General features: G+C 46.9%; 2 protein-coding genes across 4 annotated transcripts; both read right to left on the reverse strand.

The window, feature by feature from the left end:
* Positions 1-3,341: 3,341 nt before the first annotated feature.
* LOC123136995 (uncharacterized) lies at positions 3,342-7,844 on the reverse strand. The gene is made up of 3 exons (XM_044556525.1): positions 7,644-7,844; positions 4,525-4,894; positions 3,342-4,434 (listed from the first exon to the last, which is right to left on the reverse strand). Exons 2-3 carry the CDS (start codon positions 4,594-4,596, stop codon positions 3,676-3,678), a joined length of 831 nt encoding a protein of 276 aa, XP_044412460.1. The 5' UTR covers positions 4,597-4,894; positions 7,644-7,844; the 3' UTR covers positions 3,342-3,675.
* On the reverse strand, positions 7,289-19,061 carry LOC123136994 (putative GPI-anchor transamidase). Of its 3 annotated transcripts, XR_006467621.1 has the most exons (11): positions 18,800-19,061; positions 17,769-17,810; positions 17,525-17,669; positions 16,720-16,946; positions 16,568-16,625; positions 11,912-11,989; positions 11,720-11,808; positions 10,885-10,966; positions 10,620-10,799; positions 10,308-10,551; positions 7,289-9,410 (listed from the first exon to the last, which is right to left on the reverse strand). XR_006467621.1 is itself a non-coding variant. In XM_044556523.1 (10 exons), exons 1-10 carry the CDS (start codon positions 18,997-18,999, stop codon positions 10,414-10,416), a joined length of 1,239 nt encoding a protein of 412 aa, XP_044412458.1. In that variant the 5' UTR covers positions 19,000-19,061; the 3' UTR covers positions 9,927-10,413. The 3 variants fall into 3 exon arrangements, 1 of the variants encoding a protein (XP_044412458.1); XR_006467622.1 differs by lacking the exon at positions 11,912-11,989; XM_044556523.1 differs by lacking the exon at positions 7,289-9,410 and having other exon boundaries at positions 9,927-10,551.
* Between the last annotated feature and the right edge of the window lie 204 nt (positions 19,062-19,265).

Genomic DNA, 19,265 nt, shown 5'->3' on the forward strand with positions numbered 1-19,265 from the left:
GAATCAACGCAAAAGCATGTTCCCGTGATTTAACAAAATTATATTCATGCGCGCAAAGTTTCTATTTTTCAGCAGAATCAAATCAACTAACATCATAGGTTATCCCATAGGTTCTACTTGGCACAAACACTAATTAAAAGATAAAAACACATATAAACAGAAGGTAGATGCAAGATTTATTACTAAACAGGAACAAAAACAAAAATCATAAAGAAAATTGGGTTGCCTCCCAACTAGCGCTATCGTTTAACGCCCCTAGCTAGGCATAAAAGCAAAGATAGATCTAACGAGTGCCATCTTTGGCACTAAATTTATAAGTAGCCCGCATGATAGATTCATAAGGTAATTTGACTTTATTTCTTGGAAAGTGCTCCATGCCTTTCTTTAATGAAAATTGGAATCTAATATTCCCTTCCTTCATATCAATAATCGCGCCAATCGTTCTAAGGAAAGGTCTACCAAGAATAATAGGGCAAGAAAGATTGCAATCTATATCAAGAACAATAAAATCCACGGGCACCAAATTTCTATTTGCAACAATGAGAACATCATTGATTCTTCCCATTGGCTTTTTAATGGTGGAATCCGCAAGGTGCAAATTGAAAGAGCAATCGTCAAGATCATGGAAACCTAGAATATCACATAAAGTTTTCCGAATCATGGAAACACTAGCACCCAAATCACACAAAGAAAAACACTCATGATCTTTAATTCTAATGTTTATAGTAGGTTCCCACTCATCATTAAGTTTTTTAGGTATAGAAACTTCCAAATTAAGTTTTTCATCATAAGATTGCATCAAGGCATCAACAATATGTTTGGTAAAAGCTTTATTTTGACTATAAGCATGAGGAAAATTAACGATGGATTGCAACAAGGAAATACGACCTTCTAAAGAACAATTATCATAATCAAATTCCTTGAAATCCGAGATAGTGGGTTCAATGTTATTTGAAGTTGTGACCTCTCCAATCCCACTTTAACCAAATTTAGCATCAAGATCTAAAGACTCCGAATTTTTGGGACGCCTTTTAGGCAAAGCTGACTCATCATCATTCCCATAATCATCAAAATTCATATTGCAAAACATAGATCTAATAGGAGACGCATCAATAACTTTAAGATCCCCATCGTTATTTTCATGGAAACTAGAAGAACACGCTTTTATAAAGCTATCTTTCTTAGCACGCAATCTAGCGGTTCTTTCCTTACACTCATCAATGGAAATTCTCATTACTTTGAGAGACTCATTGATATCATGCTTAGGAGGAGAAGATCTAAGTTTAAGAGAATCAACATCAAGCGAAAGTCTATCAACGTTCCTAGCCAAATCATCAACTTTGAGCAATTTTTCTTCAAGCAAAGCATTAAAATTCTTTTGAGAAATCATAAATTATTTCACACTATTCTCAAAATCAGAGGGCATATTATTAAAATTACCATAAGAATTATTGTAGGAATTTCCATAATTATTAGAGGAATTACTAGGAAACGGTCTAGCATTAAAGTTTCTTCTATAAGCGTTGTTTCCAAAACTATTCCTACTAACAAAATTCACATCAAAGAGCGGAAGGATTGATACGGTGTCACCAACTGAAGTTTCGCCATCGGAGTAGACAAGAGTGTCTCCGTCAGACGCGGAGTTATCCGCAAGATCGACTCCCTGAGTGAAGCCGATGAAGACGTGGTTCCGGGTGGCTTGAGGCCGGCCGGGTATGATGTCGGAGAAGATGTCCGGCTCGGGGCCTGATTCGCTGATCATGCCGATGAAGACGTGGATCTTGCCGAAGGGAACCCGATACCCGTACTCGATAGAATCAGCTTCTGGGCCCCAGCCTGAATCGTCAATGTAGAGCTTGCCACGACGACTCTTCATCATCCGGCCAATCGCGTATCCCTCGATCCCTGGGAGAGCTCCCTCCAAGAACTCAACACCACCGTGTGTTGTTCCTACAGTGTGCGCCAACTGTCGTGGTTTTGTCACGGCAGATGTCCTCGTAAAAGGACTAAGTCTGGAGGCCATCACAACTAGGAGGTCGCTTGAGAGGGGTTGATCAGGAAACGAAGGACACAAGTTTACCCAGGTTCGACCCCTCATGGTGGAGGTAAAGACCTACTTCCTTCTTGATTGATATTGCTGAAAATCTCGATTAGAAGGATGCGGATTCGCTACCTAGCTCTCTATTGATTATAACTTAACCCTTTTCGCCCTAGGACTCCCCTTTATATAATAGGTCGAGTCCCTAGGCTTACAATTGTCTCCGGTCGTACTACAACCTGTGCCATACTTTGTTTCCTACTTGTCTTATTCTCCAAGCAAGGACAATCTTCAATCATGGGCCTTCAACGAGCCGGTCCATCAGGCGCCTCCATGAGCCGGCCTTTACTCAATCTTCCAAGCCTCTTCCACATTATGATCCGTCAGGTCGAAGTGACCCACGAGTCGGCAGGCTCTGGGTCGGGTCATTTTCTCTACCGGGTCATAGCGTTGGGAAATATCACCAACACCGTGTGTAAGGTCAGGTCAGGTCATGGGTCCTGCATGAGAGTATTGGAACCGACATAAACATTCATGATTTTTAAATTCTATGATTTTCCAAAAATGTTCACAATTATTAAAACATTCAAGAATTTAAACAATTTTGTGAATTTTAAAGCTCTTCACGAATATGAAAAATATATTCATGAATTCTAAAACTATTCAGGATTTTTATATTTGTTCATGAGTTTTTAAAAATGGTCATATATTTTAAAAAGTTCACGAACTTAAAATATTTTTGTAAATTCAAAAGATGTTCAGAATATGAAAAAAATTCCTTATGTCTTTAAAATGTTCACAATTTTGAAGAAAACACTTTTAATTTAATTTAAATTATGTTTCTGAATTTCAAAAAGTATTCATGAAATTAAAAAAAAACAGTTAGAGAAAAAAGAAAGAAACGGTCAAACGAAACCTTCCCAAAATTGGAAGGACCGACCTACATGACCAACCCAATAGAGCCCGCAGGTGTCCGCGTTTGCTCGCTCGCCTCTGCGGTATGCACGGATTTTAGTTACCATAATAATCTTTGAAAGATTGCCGGAAAAAATAATCTTTGAAAAAAAAATAGAATTAATTCCAAAGCGAAAGAACGGCAAATCGGGCATTATCCTCTAGTATAGAGATCGATATCCTCCCAAGTCGGCCTTCAATTGTGCTGCTAGGCGTATATAGTGAGGGCATGGACGAAAGCTTCGAGATTTCCCTTCTCACTCCCTATCCGGCTATCCCACAATTACCCGCGTCCAGAGTTGGAACTGGGAGACTTGTCACCTAGGGCGTGTTTGGTTAGATTGCCGACTTGGCCCGGCGAGTCTGGCTCTATTGAGCCGGTTTGAGGGGATGCAGGCCAAAAAGCCCCAGATGCACATAGTTTGGTTGCCTGCATGTCCCTAGTTGCATGAGACAACCATTTTTGCCCTAGCATTTGGTTGCTCGCATTGCATTAGATGCACATATAACATGGTGTTTGGTTGCAACCTGCATAATGTGTTGTCACCACTTCTAACTAATGGTGACCTTACCACACACTATCTGAACATAGTGCTAGCTAGTTAAACAAATGACAGTTCATCCTAACTACAATCAAATGACAGTTCAAATTATTAAGAGCCATTGGCGAAATAGGGGATAGTTCATCGGTGTTGCTGCTTCATCTTCCTCTTTTGCTTCTGCTGCTGCTGCTGCTTCTTCTTCCTCTTCTTCTGTGCTTCTGCTGCTGCTGCTGCTTCTTCCTCTTCTTCAAATCCTGCACTGACCTCTGTTAAGCCACATTGCCTCTGCCCACTCCAACTTTTTGTTCTTCCAAGCGTCATTGTCAAATGCCTCCACACCATGGCCAGAGCTAACAACATCGTCAGGCTCGACCTCTTCCTCCTCAGGCACGTGTTCATCAAAGCCCCACTGGAGGATCCAGTTATGCAGAATGCAGCTTGAGTGGGGTATGGGTGGAATGGCTTCTGATCCAGGATCTTAAACCTATTCTTCAGAGCTCCAAATGCCCTCTCAACAGTTACTCTAAGGCTGGAGTGTCTGAGATTAAACAACTCCTGTGCAGTCCTAGGAAAGTTCCTACCATAGAACTCGTTGAGATGGTACCTTGTTTTTCTGAAGGGTGGAAAAATACCCGGCCGACATGCATAGCCAGCATCTCCAAGGTAGAACTTGCCGTCGGGGATGTTGATCCCATCAGGTCGACTCATGTTGTCAGTGAGAATGTTAGCATCATGCGTTGACCCCTCCCAGCCAGCCAGCACATATGTGAACTCCAGATCAAAGTCAACAACAGCAAGCACATTCTGGCTTGTGTAGTGCTTCCTCCCCCTGTATGCTGCAGACTGTGACCTAGGAACTCTGGAAGTGACATGAGTACCATCTATTGCCCCAATGCAGTCCTGAAAATAGCATCACAAGCCTGTGTTAGTGCTCAACTTGAACAATACAAGCATATCAAGCCATGAAAAGTGTGTATTGTCAATGCTCACCTTGAAGTATGGATACCATCTTGGGCTTCCGCGAATCTTGGGTGGAGTCTGACCAGATGGTCTCCTGATCATCTTTCATCTAAGCTCCCCAATAGCAAAAAGCACTTGCTTGAAGTACCTAGAGATGGTCTCCATTGATCTCCTGAACGTGTTGTGAATGACCCTGAACCTCTGGTTATGGCCAACAACATGGAGGAACATGGTCACTTGCTCTTCAGCACTGGTGTTGATGCTATCTTGTAACAGCCCCCTGCTCCTGAAGGTCTCAACAAGCCTGGCAAATGGTGCTCTTTTCATTCTAAGCATCCACAGAGCCTCGACGTCATTGCAGTTGTAGATGTAGTTCAGATTTTGAATCCTCTCCTGTTCCCTGGGAAACAATGGACCATAGCGGATCAAAGGTCTTCCAGCACGACGAACGGCTCTCTGGTGCATGAACATAACCCATGCCTGAATCACACTAATCAGTGTTGATGCCTGGATTATCAGCCTCATCCGTGCGTCCATAACCTAGTCGAATCGACGGTTCATTCAGTGGGTAATCGATCACCTAGCTTAACGGCCTAACCATTGAGCTAACAAAGGGGGCAGGGGGTGCTGCTTACCGGCATCGGAGACGAGGACGGCGTAGGGGGAGCCATGGCACAGACTAGGTCAACTAGACGGTGGGCAACAGCAGGGGGAGCACCAGATCCGCCGCAAACCCCGCCTATAGCGCAGATCTGAAATCGTAGCCGCCGCCGGTGGTGAGGCAGTAGCGAAGAAAGGGGGGCAGTGGCTATGAGTGAGCGAGTGAAAGGGGGTGAGGCTAATTTGACGCCGGGACGGCGCGCCAGATTTCCATCTCCCGCCATCGCCCCTCGCCCGCGCCTCGTTCCCGCACGTGCGACCTCGCGCCGCACTCAGCCTGGCTCGCGAGAAACTGCTGATCCCAGGGTTTCCAGCGAGCCAGACTCTGGGCTGCTTTGAGAATCATGCGGTGCAGGCCCAACAGGAAAAACAGGCTACCAAACAGACCTCTCCCTTCCCGCGCGGGCCTGATTGGGCTCCCACCGACCAATCCCACTGGGAGACTTGTCACCTATTATCTCCCACCTACCAATCGCGTGACTTGCCATCGAAATCTTGCACGACTTGACCTGCTAATCGAGGCATTTAGCTAGTTCGTTTACACGACTTCAGTGACATGCCGCATTGCCGCGCTACAGCCAGCCCCCTGCTGCTATGCACCATCATTCGGCAGCACTGTAAGTCCCAAAGAAGAAAGGAAGAAAGGATAGGTGAGACGAGGGGATGGGAGATGTCTATATGGAAACAAAAGAAAAAAGATCACAAGCTGCACTTTGGCAAATATTCCATGAGAAAGAAAGGGGAGGGGACGTCAGCGATCGACCGAGAGATCTTCCCAATAGCTTGGCGCACTCAGTATTCTAGTGCTCTCTCGTGCATGTGCTGCTTATTTTATGTTGGGGAGGAGGTGGACAAAGGAGCGATCTACTCATGCCGTCATGCGTGATCAAGGAAGGTGTCTGTACGCGAGCACTTGCCGTGTCATACCTGGGGCGCGCCTTCATTTTATCATTTCTTAAAAAAAAACACTGGAATTTTGAGTTTGTTTCCTTCTCGAAATCAAGCAAACGAAGAAGTTTCAACAAGTGAAGCCCAATAATACTTGCGGCTCCCAGACTTTAACAGGTGGCGTGCAAGATTGAGCATGTACTAGTACTACAAAGAAGCCTCGCTAGTTTTGCTGGGACCTCTTCCAATGCATCTGGTGTAACAATGATGCTGTTGTTTTCTAGGAAAACTGCCCAAAAATGGAATTCTGGCCTTTCTGGATTTGCCATATCCGTAGCAGTTACAAATCTTATAAGACTGGCAACAACATATCATCATTATCATCTGCAAGAGCAACGCTGAATAATTATCAAATGGAATGAAAACATTTCATCTTATATACCATCACAGACCACAACAATGCTTCCTTTGATAATGAAAAAGGAAAACCTTGACGTGCTGTCATGATTTCACCCCTCACACCTTCATTGGTAATCCTACGCTTCACACACTTCAACTAAGGCCCTGTTTGGTTCCAAATAAGTCACAAACTTATAAGTCGAAAAGTGAAAAAACCGACTCATTTTGCCAAACAGACCCAACTTATAAGTCACCCTAACTTATAAGTCATAAGTTGCTCCACCCCAACTTAAAACTTATAAGTCACCCCCTTTTGCGTGGGTCTCACCACCTGCATGATGTGGATTGGTGTGGGAAGGTGTGGTCAGGTGACTTATAAGTGAGGTGACAACCAAACAGGCGTAACTTATAAGTCACTGGTTTTAAGTCACCTAACTTATAAGTCAGGTGACTTATTGAAACCAAACAGGCCCTAAACCTCGAAAGCAAAGTCCACTAACGGCGACGAAAGAAAATGCCGCGAAGTGATAACGTGCAAGCAGCTTGGGTCAATGATAAAATTGCCATTTGCTCTTTAACCTTTGCCTTGGGAACAACCGCCGTCCTCAACTCCTAGTTGTTTGCTGCCATTGATAACAGTGCAGCAGAAAAGGCCGAACACCTAACAAAAACATTATACCAAACCCCAGACAGACTCGTCCTGTTTAACCATTCATCCAGACAAGCTAAGATGCAGTAGATATCTTTGCTGACCAGCCATGAAAATATAACTAAAGTAGCGATTTCGCAGCCACTCTGGGAGGTACCTTTTTGGCCTTTTCACTAGAGAAATATGGAGCACTACATAGATTGATAGATAGATACAATTATAAACAATAAATATGCATTGGTGCTGTCGTTATGTGGATCCACACCCAACAAAACCCAAAATGTATCGTGGACCTGGCATGCGCGTCGACCAGCACAAAGCAAACCTAGTATAGTATAATCAACCGCGGATCGCAGAGCGGCTCAAATCCAACATAGTTACTCACAAGATGAAAAGTGCAAGTGCAAGGCAAATCATGCAAGGCAGATCACCCTATCGCTCACCCACTAAACAACCTTGTAGGAGCATGGACCAGGACTGGGAGAACCGTGCTCCTTTTCTTTGCGTGATATTTCAGACAATCAAGGCAGAAAAATATCGAGCAGCGGAGTACCTTGTTAGCGTGTAGGTTTGAGCTATGAAAAAGCATGCTGCGAGAATGCATAAGACTCTGGCTCGGGCCCTTTTTGCCTAACTTCACACTCTATCAGATCACCTTTGGTTATCAAATATCAATAAATTTAGCTCATGCTTGCTTCTTCGGCAACAGAATTCAACCCCCACTAACAGTGACGAAAGAAGATGCCGCGCTGATGGCTCTGGATAAGGATATCATCTCATGCAACTGAACTCTTGCAAGCAACTTGCATAACATTATGTCCCTTCCAAGTTCCAACCGTCCATCCTCTTTACTTTAGGCAACTCTCATCGCCACGAAATCATTGTGCCCTTCCAGAAACCAACATCTTTGATAACACAGCCTCTTACCTCACTGGCAGAAACAGAAGAATAGACAATATGATCAGCCAATTCTTGGCATTTCCAGCATCCAACCCTAAGACAAGGATACCGAGCATCTGTGCATGCCAACATATTCCTGGAAATGCCCTGCACACTGACATCCGGGATACTGGTTCGTGGTTGATGTAACAGGGAGTTGGTGGCATGATGATCACTGATGTCTCATGTGTACTGCCCCAATACAACCAATTCAAGCTTCGGCTTCTTCCAAACTGAGCCAGCCACAAACCTTTCATAGCCAACAAGCCGGTATCTGAGTCCAGAAAATGCCACAGATCCATACCTATTGCTGTCATTATGGTTGGTCGGCCCTGCAGCTCGTTCACACCCTCATACATCTCCCTGCGACACACTGCCAACTGCTCAGTCAGTACAAGGAACAACTGAGCTCCAGAAAGGACAACACAATTAACTGCTATTACTGAGCAATGGGCATCCAGCAAAGACATCTAATATAGTGGCATCCAGACATTTCCTGAGGTGAAGTGTAGATCTCTGGGACCATAGCTTGAGAGAGAAAAGCTGAGACAGCAAACACGCTTTTGCTCAGATTTTCGATGTAACTCCAGTAATAACTTGCACTCACTATCGGATCTGATTTATAGAAAATATTATGCAGCAATGCATTCAAAATTACACCCTAAACCACCCACTGTGTTGTTATTGTACAATAAGTACTGGAGATGTCCTGAACTCAGGTCGCTCTAAGATCAAAATTGATCATGTATAACGGATCTGGTAGGTGTGCAATCAGAACTTTTTTCTTTTCATTGTTGCATACTCTTGTAGATGCATGGAAGTCCCCCAATAGGCATGACAATATCGATGTCTGTGATGGACTTTCGGCTACTGCCACAATGGACAACCATTCCCACTTTGTCACAACATAAATAGGACAGATACTAGGGCCAGAATAAAGTCAATAATAATTAATACAAAGGACCCCTCAAACATAGGTGATGACAAAATACATGGGCACAAACTTTTTATCATCGATTACCCATGTGAATTTTCTTCCTGAGCTAAATATATAGAGGAAGGATCCATCAGTGATATTCAAGAATTTTTCCCTTCTCTTGATCCCAGCCATGCATAGGTTGCAGCCACAAACAGTCAGCTCAGCCTGCTGAGAAGAAGCACCACAGACTTCCCCAGTCTTATCAGAGGAAATGCCAATCTTCTCATTGTTTAGTGGTTTACAAATGAGTTTATAACTGCTATTTGCCGTTTGACAGAGTTCTATAGCATATACCTCATAATTCCATAAGTTATAATAATCGGCATGTCATAACCGCTCAAAACAAGAGATACATGATTCTGGCATTAACATGATCAATAAAATAGCATCCAGCTGAAAACCCTGACATGACAAATAGCATAATCTTATGAATAAAGAAGGCTATCAAACATTTTCACAAAGGAAGGTAATTTTATGATGGCATGCCAACTAGTGGCATAGATGCCACTGAGCACATGCAGGTGTGCAATGCTCCCTAATGGAGCATAATCTATGCTCATTTCATTTGCCTTAGCAGCATGTCCACGGTTCTACTGGGTGCACAGCTTCTGTGCATACCGTCCTATGAGGCCCATGACCAGCTTATTAGTTCTGTACTTGAGCATAGAAAACACACCTTTCGGTTGTATTATGCCAGTAACGAAAACAATAGCGACACTTCACATACAGAGCAATGCATACAAAGATAAAATTAATCATGTATTACAAAAAAAATATCTTCATATGGATACACGTTTGACCTTAAGTAACCTCTTGTAGCACATAAGCAGGCATCAAGGCAAAAGTCGTTATAAGATACAATGGACTGCATAGGGAGGTAATGGAGTTTTTTTAAAACTGAAAATTGTAGGTGGTAAATGGAGTAAATATTGTAATATATCTAGTCCAAATAAAAGACGACCTGTCAAGTGCTGAACATTCCAGACCGAATGAAGTGTATTATCTTGGACTAAAAGAACACTCAACATTTGAGTTTGGAGTACATATTGATATCCAGATCTAGCTGGGATGATCAAACTCCAGATGCTATGCTACATGGAAATCTTTTCAAGTAGCAATGAGATAATCTGACAGGTACAATATGTGATGCAGGAGCACAGATGCATAAAAATGACTACGAAACATATCGAGCTACGTATCCAAAAAGTAGAGGGTACCATGCGAAAACTACATACAACAATTATGTTCCAAAATGAATGGATGCTATGATTACGTAAAAAGGAAATACAGAACGTTGACCTCCAAAGTATCTCTCTTATTTTCGTTCTTCTTGGTCCCATCCTGTGAAAGTTAGTATGACCAAGTTTTCTGCAAGAAGATGTGTTAAGAGCACACTTCAGAGTTCCTACATTGATAGCCAGGTTGAAATTGCCAGCAATATGCCCATAGTTCCCAGACAATACATCACAACAACATCAGAATTTTTGCCTTCCAGCTGCTCTAGCAGGACCTCTGTCCATCCATGGGACGTTAATTGTGCCTCCTGGATGTTGCAATTCACAAAGTATTAGTCTCTCAAATAAATGAAATGCAAAACTTACTAAAACTCACATTCATCTCTTCTATGTTCGATCTTCTTGCACTAGCCTCATTCTGCAACATGACATGATCAAGTATATTATTTCCGACAGAAAAGGGGAGTTCCGCATCATGTGCAGCTAGAAAGCCTGTGTAGGCTGAATCAGTGTGGATAGTCTTCATGACTGATCCAAAGAAATTTGTCACTGGGACCTGGTCAAGGACAGGATAGAAGGAAAAGAAGGCTTAGTCGTGGACAACATAGCAGCCATTAGAAATAGACATATCTTTCCATTACCTCGTTTAATGCACGCTTGTAAAGATCCATTCGATAATATGCAGTAGACAGCAGCATAGAAGGGTCGTATGAGTTGAAAAGACTGGAACATAAAAGGCAAGGTTGTAACACAAAATGATGAACATTGGATGCTACTGCAGAGAGCCACCCAGGTACATTGTGTTTAGAAACATAAGATTGAATCTAGTTGAGTGCTATTGCACGTAATTAAGAATAGAGGACACAACTGACTCCTAATTCTTGTGAACACAGAAAACAGTCTGAATTAAATTTTGAAGTTCACTGCAATCTGATTAGCCTGCAGTTACAAGCCATGAATTTCAATTATTTTATGTGAGTTCGAAAGAAAGTACATTAATACAGAAAGCACCCAAATGATGCAGACCATCTTTTCACATCGTATTACATAGAAATATGAAAGCTGAACAAGAACATCAACTATATCTTAATATAGAAACAGTGAAGTAAATTGTACACAAGTGTACCTGGCATAACACAAAGTTTAACACCAAAAAAAAAGTAAATAACTATTTTTCAGGAATTACATATTGCAGTAAGACCGGCACCTTCTCATATAGATAGCATAGTTAAAAAAGGCGCGCCTAAGCGAGCGCTTAAGCGCGCCTAGGCTCTAGGCGTTGGCAAAACGCATTGCGCATAACTACGCTTAATCTGTGCATAACTGCGCATAAGCATGCGCTTTGGTCAGTAAAGCGCAAGGCGGTGGCAAAACGCACAATTAACGCCTAACGCTTTTTTGAACTATGATAGATAGTTGATGAACTTTCAACCGAGATACATAATTCAAGAGAAGAGCATGTAAAGTACAATTTACCTGTTCAATGAAGCATTGCTATACATGTTCAGCTTCTCAAAGAAAGCAAGTGTATGGAAGGTAAATCTATCCACAACAGAAACACCAATCTGCCACCAGAAATGCATAACATTAACCAGCTTCATGACAAGTAATAAGGTAAAATAAGTTTGCAAATACTATCTGAAATAACTGTATAGGGCATGTTGTCACGTCTGAGTCGAGATGGTGAGAGTAAGAGTTTTCCCCCTTCATGCTGCTACCAATCGCCAAAACACCAGGTGATTGAAGCTGTGGATATTAAATATATCAGGTACAGCCTTTAGATAGAGTTTTTCAGATATACAAAAGGTCAAAAGGGTGAAGTCCACTCTAGCAGCGCAGATCATCGGCTGATTCTATAATTATGTGACCTATTATTCAAATCATGAAACACAAGTGGTTAGCTAGTAGAACCAGGGGTCCTACCGGACCTGCTCCGGAGGTTGTAGGGGAAGGATGGAGCGCGGCACCTCCAAGGGCTGAAGCAGACCAGCTGGCCGTAATGTCTCTGTCTTGTTGCGCTGGCACGTCATACAAGACCGAACCCAGTCACGGACCAGGGCTCGATCACCAGGAATGTAGAAGTCGGCGCGGAGGCGATGGAGGGTTTTCTACACACCCTCATGTCCAGCCGAGTGGGCTAGCAGCAACACCTGGTGACGGAGATCATCATGCGCCGGTACGAAGACGTGGCGCCCATGGAGGAGCAGGCCGTCGGTGAAGCGCCAAGGCTCCTCCAGGTCACCGGCCGCCAGCTGCTGTTGAAGAAGGACGGCGGCGACGGGGACCGGCGAATGTCGTCGAAGAGGCCGAAGGTCAGCCCAGAGCAGATGCACAGCGCCGCCCCCTCGGAGTCGCCGACAGTGGAGTCGAGGTCGGCGTCGCGGCGAGACAAGGCGTCGGCCACGGTATTAAGACGACCCGGGCGATACTCGACGGAGAAGTCGAAGCCGAAAAGCTTGCTGATCCACTGATGATGCGGCACGGTCGAGAGCCTCTGGTCCAGCAAGAACTTGAGACTGTAGTGGTCCGTGCGTATGCGGAAAGACCGACCCCACAAATAGGGCCGCCAATGGCGTACGGCATGTACCAAGCCAATGAGCTCCCGCTCGTACGCCGCGAGCTTAAGATGGCGCGGAGCGAAGGGCCGGCTGAAGAAGGCGAGAGGCCCATCGCCCTGATGAAGCACGGCGCCGAACCCCGCACTCGAGGCGTCACAGTCCACCATGAATGGGCGGTCAAAGTCAAGCATCTGAAGAACGGGACCCGTCGTGAGGGCCCCCTTGAGGGCCTCGAATGCTGCCGTCGCCTCATCGTCCCAGGCGAAGGCGCCGCGACGCAGCAAATGCGTGAGGGGCGACACGATGAGGCCGAACTCCCGGATAAACTTCCGGTAGTAGCCCGCGAGGCCGAGAAAACCGCGAAGAGCCCGCGGTGAGTGCGGCGTCGGCCAGGCAGCGACAGCCGCCACCTTGTCGGCATCCATAGCAACCCCGTCAGCCGAAATGACGTGGCCGAGGTAGGCGACTGAAGGCGTCCCGAACGAGCACTTCGAGCGCTTAAGATGAAGATGATGCGCCCGAAGCTCATTGAAGACGATGGTGACGTGCTGGAGGTGCTCCGCCCACGAGGCGCTGTAGATAAGAATGTCATAAAAGAAAACGAGCACAAACCGACGTAAGTAGGGACGGAGGACGTCGTTCAGGGCCTGGAAGGTTGCCGGCGCGTTGGCGAGGCCAAAGGGCATCACCAAGAACTCGAGGTGGCCGTGGTGAGTCCGGAACGCCATCTTGGCGATGTCGTCCGGGTGCATGCGCACCTGGTGGTACCCCGACCAGAGATCGAGCTTGGTGAAGAAGTGCGCCCATGGAGCTCGTCCAGTAGCTCATCGACCACCGGAATAGGAAACTTATCCTTGAGAGTGAGCGCATTAAGGGCGCGGTAGTCGATGCAGAAGCGCCACGTGTCGTCCGACTTGCGGACGAGGAGGACCGGCACGGTGAAGGGCGACGTGGAGATCCGAATGATGCCCGCGGTGAGCATGAGTGCACACTGCCGCTCCAACTCGTCCTTCTGCAGCTGCGGATAGTGGTAAGGACGAACCGCCACCGGTGCGGAGCCCGGCAGTAGATGAATACGGTGATCATACACCCGGGCCGGTGGCAGGCCCTGTGGCTCGTCGAAGAGGTCGTTGTGCTGCTGCAGGAGGTGATCCAGTAGGGGATGCTCGGCCTCAGAGGTTGCCGCAGCCAGCTGGAGCTGCGGCGTCGCCGGAGCGGCGCCCCCAATGCCGTCCCACCGGATGCGGCGGCCCAGTCGCCAGAAGGTCATCGTCAGAGCCTCGAAGTCCCAAAGGATGGGACCAAGGGTCCGAAGGAAGTCGACGCCAAGGATGAAGTCGAAGCAGCCCAAGTCGATGCCCGCACATGTGATAGAGAAGTGTTCGTCGCCGATGGTGATGGGGACGCCCCGGGCGAGTCCATGACACCGGAGACGATCGCCGTTGGCCACCGGGACCCGAATTTGCTCCCCGCCCGTCGGTTGAAGTGCTAAGCGCCGCATGGTAGCCTCGGGCAGGAAGTTATGGGTGGAGCCTGTGTCCACCAAGGCCACCAAGCGCTCGTCGTGGATCATCACCGGCAACAGCATGGTCCGCTCGTCGCGGATGCCCGCGAGCGCGTGGAGAGAGACCACGAGTGCCGTCACCGGGGCGGCGGTGGGTGCGGCCTCCGCAGCAGCTGGGGGTGACAGTGCGTCGGCCCCGTCGGTCAGGGTGTCCTCCTCGATGTAGTCGGCCGTCTCCAAGTAGAAGAGGCGAGGGCAGACATGGCTCGGCGTATAGGGCTCGTCGCAGTTAAAGCAGAGGCCCTAGCGCCGCCGCTCCATCTGCTCCGCCGGAGAGAGCCGACGGAAGGGCAATGTCGCGGCCGGGGTGGTAGTCGTCGAAGCGGGCGGGGGTGGCCGGCCCAGCGTCGGGGCCTGCCGGGTGGCCTGTCGACCTCCTCGAGCCGGGGCTGCCTGCTGCATAGCCTAGGCGTGACACTCGAAGGCACGGGCGTAGTACATGGCCGTCTGGAGATCCTGAGGTCCGCGAAGCTCCACGTCCACGCGGATGTGATCTGGAAGGCCCCCGATGAAGAGGTCGGCCCGCTGCTGCGCCGTCACGCCCGAAGCGTGGCACGCCAGGGCCTGAAAGCGGTCGGCGAAGTCCTGCACTGTGGAGGCGAAGGGAAGGCGACCGAGCTCCGCCAAGCGGTTCCCGCGAACCGGAGGCCCAAAGCGAAGGAGATAGAGCTCGCGGAAGCGCTCCCAAGGGGGCATGCCGCCCTCGTCCTGCTCGAGGGCGTAATACCACGTCTGTGCCGCGCCGCGGAGGTGGTAGGAGGCGAGCCAGGTACGCTCCGATGCGAGGGTTCGCTGCCTGCGAAAGAACTGGTCGCACTGGTTGAGCTAGTTTAGGGGGTCCTCCGTGCCATCATAGGTGGCAAAGTTGATTTTGGCGAACCGTGGCGGTGTCTGTGCCGGAGCGCCGTGTCGAACTGGCTCGAAGGAGCGGAGCAGGGCGGCCGGTGGTGCCTGGTCGGGGTACTCCGGGTAGCGACCTGTGGAGCCAGATGGCCCGCCAAACTGTGGGAACAGGGTCGGCTGCTCGGACGTCGCGGTGTAGACCGGCGATGGTGAAGATCCAGCCGCCCACGCTGGTATTGGCGACGGAGAGGGCGGAAACCGGACCTGATTGATGGGAAGGCCAGCCTGCGAGGGCTCCCCCGAGCTGGGCAGGGGTGGCGCGGGAGGTTGCATCGCACCCGCGGTGGTGCTCGGCCCCAGCAGCGTCGGAGCTTCGTTGGTGGTCAACGGGGGAGCGGATGGCGCGGCGGTGGTGCCGGTGGGCAGCAGCGGCGTGGGAGATGGGGAAGACATGATCGAACTGGAGTCTCTAGATACCAAATTGGTAGAACCAGGGGTCCTACCGGACCTGCTCCAGAGGTTGTAGGGGAAGGATGGAGCGGGGCGAGGTGATGAGCGGGCGCGCCGGCAGCTGGGCGCCGTCGCGTAGGAGGGAGATGGCGGCGGCGGCTAGCTATGTTTTTAAGGCGACGCCTTGCTTTAAGGCGCTGGGGGGGCGCTTCGACGCCTAGGCGACGCCTAGGCGCCTAAAGCGGACGCCTAGGCGCCTAAAGCGCAAAGCGCTGGGGGGGCGCCTCGACGCCTAGGCGTCGCCTAGGCGTCGCCTTACGGACGCCTTTAAAACATAGGCGGCTAGGGTTGGAGGCGACTAGGGTTCCGGCTCCTCTGGGAGCCGGGCAACAGGAAATAATAATATTCTTATTTCTTGATCTCAAAAGTGTTTTACATCTAGTATTTATAACCTCAATACGAATAGCCTAAGATAACTTGTGGGCCAAGCCCCTAACTACTGCCCAGTGGGCCTCCTCCGGTTATAAGCTAAACCGGTCATAACATTAGCATACCATGTAGCACAAACGCCATATGCAGCATTTGCACTCCCATATGCCAAACAACTATTTCATACTAAAAAGTGATGTACAGCAACAACGAATGTTACAAAAGTGTATACTATGATACGGTCATATGGAAAATAAATTCAGAATGATGAACCCGGAGCTAATTGTGCCAAAAAAATGTGAAGAAATTCATAGATGTACAACATGCTATAGTTTGCGCACTTGCTAACAATATATGAACATTTGCGAAGGATACCCAAAATGTAAAAGACATTTTGAGCGGTTACAAAATGAAATGGATAATATGTATAACAGTAATTCGGTATATGTCAAGAAGAACTTGTAGCAACTTGAAGTGAACCTGTGAAAAAAGAGTAGCAGCCTGGCAGGTATCTACCATTATCAACAACTCTTTAAATCTGAAAGGAAGGCCAAGGTGAAAGGTCAGTACACGAACTCAGAAACAAAGAGGCACAAGCCAACATCCAAATGTTGATGATTAAAAAATTCAACCTATGCTTCTTCATTTGCTTTACTGCATCTGCTAAATCATGGCTCTGAAGTTCTTCGTTATCTTGGAACTTCAAAAATTCATCCCCACCATGTCCAGTCATGTACAAAAGAATATGGCTTCCTTCATCACTTAAGAGACGCTTTGATCTTGGTACAGCGCTCTCATGTCTTCCAGTCAAAACTCGCAAAAAGTTTTCAACTGTAACCTCATAACCTCGGTAATCAACCTGTCATTAGAAAACCAAAAGAGTAACATCAGCGTAGCAAGATAAGATATTACTACTCTGTCGCATAATGTAAGACATTTTTTGGCACTAGTGTAGTGTCAAAAAACGTCTTATATTATGGGACGGAGGGAGTAGTTTTTAATAAGACCAGATTGCAAAGCATTATGAGTGGACAACTTTAAGGATTGCCAGCTGCCACCTTTCATAAATCACCTAACTGACCATATTGAACTGTGTCGATTGTCTTAATTATCCGTCACTTTGCAAAATTTGACCATCCTTTAGGAGGCGTTGTTTCATAATATTTTCAGTGAGAAAATCAGGATTGTAGGTATTGCAATATAACAATCATATGCCTATGGGCGTCTACTTGTTGTAAAAGAGGTTAAGAATCGTAGTGGGTCATTTACAATGGGTATGCATGCTTCAATATCATAAACTATTTCGTAGATTTGGTACCTCATTGGTATCAATGATACATGCACATCATGGGCTAGGAAAAATATTGCAAACCTGAGGGGTTATCAAACTACAATGTTATGATTCAGCAGCAATATTTTCAGAGTAAAGAGATTCACCTCAACATTGTCACCATAAAGATTAATCTGGTGGTTCTCATTGTTGAACACTTGGGCAGGATAATTGTTCCGAGGATTACAAGCCATATCATCAGCCAACATAAGTATTATCCTCTCGTCAGGTATTCCTAATCTCTTAACAGTCCTGGAAAAAATGGTATATTTACTAATAAGGAATAACCTTTACATAGGACATAGATTAAAATTTGCATATAACGGCATATGTCTATAATATGTATACTACCTGTACAAAGACAGCGTGTTGGCCATATGTCTATAATTAAACCTGCATAACATTTGGATAATAGATCAGATTTAAGTGACAACAGGGATAAGCAGCGGAACCCAACATCAACCAGATAATATAAAAGCATAAGCGACATATTCAAATGATATTGGTAGATGGGAACCAAACTTCCGTATCAAAGGGAAAACTTCTAAAAAATTAGCTGGCATTAACACAACTACAATTGTGTGCATATGTGCCTTCTTGGCGTTCTTCTTCTGTGTATTCAAGGAAAAACTACAATTGTGCAAGTGTTCATACCAAAATGTTTGTCAAAAGACACTTGTGTTTGCTGAACTTACATCACGGCTTAAAGATTTTAAGTCATCATGGTTATTATCACATACCAGCCATGAGAATGGATAAACTATATTTCAGTTACCAGTTGTACAACCACTGAGATCTCCATTCATACTGATAATCAATGATGGAGCCACCGCTGCCGACCCTGGGAGGCTGCCCAGGTTCAGCCTGGATCCTCTGTTGAAGTCATAACAGGGAAGGAGGATTCGATAGAGAGCTTCATGGGCAAATGTTTGCCAGCGCGGTCACCATTAGACCTTGCTCAGGCTCTACGAATAGGCTGGCTCCGCCATGATGACAACATTAAGCTATGTCGCAATCAGAAGAGTAAAGGTACTACAAAATGGATTCCAACCAGTGAGAAAAAAAATTAAATCACTCCATACACTGACATCGATAGAGTATACTACTTCGCAAACAGGGGATGGACAAACTCGTTGATACACAGATAAATTAATAAGCTGATTCATGCAGCAATTGGATCCAGATCCTTCTATCAATCGTGCGTACTTTTAGCACTTACATCAAAACCCTAGCTTCTTTAGACCTCTCACTGCTACATTTGGCACAGTGAACCTGAACCCACTACAATTGCGTTGATCCACAGCAAATTTATGACGATGCGACAAGTAGACAGCAACGAGCGGCGAGGCGGTAAGGCGCAGGCATGATAGATGATGGCTCACCAGAAGCGGGAGGTACAGACGAGCACGGCCCAGTTGTTGTTGTGCACGGCGGAGGGAGACGACGCCGCCGGGGGCTCTGCGGCCGAGGAGATGGCGAGGAGACCGAGCAGCGGTAGCATCTTGAGGAGGGGGATGACAGCGGGGTCCCGTCCGGCGAACGCCATGCTCGCCGCCGGAGCAGCGCGCGGGATCAGGGACATGCCGGTTGGGAATCTGGGGAAGAAATAAGAGGCTCGTCTCACGGACCCACCGTCACCGTCGCACGCAATGGTGTTTCTTATGGCGGGTGCTACAAATCGTCCGATTGATTTGTTACAAATATAGGCACCCCCAGAGCCGTTCGATCACACGCTCCCCAGCCCAGCCGCAGGATCAGCCAACACACCACACAGCAGTCCATGGCAACAGCCACGTGGCAGTGCCTCGCAGCACTTAGGCTGGTCATAGTGGGGAGTAAGTTAGACTA

This window comes from Triticum aestivum, chromosome 6B (assembly GCF_018294505.1).
Source record: "Triticum aestivum cultivar Chinese Spring chromosome 6B, IWGSC CS RefSeq v2.1, whole genome shotgun sequence".
Taxonomy (NCBI): domain Eukaryota; kingdom Viridiplantae; phylum Streptophyta; class Magnoliopsida; order Poales; family Poaceae; genus Triticum; species Triticum aestivum.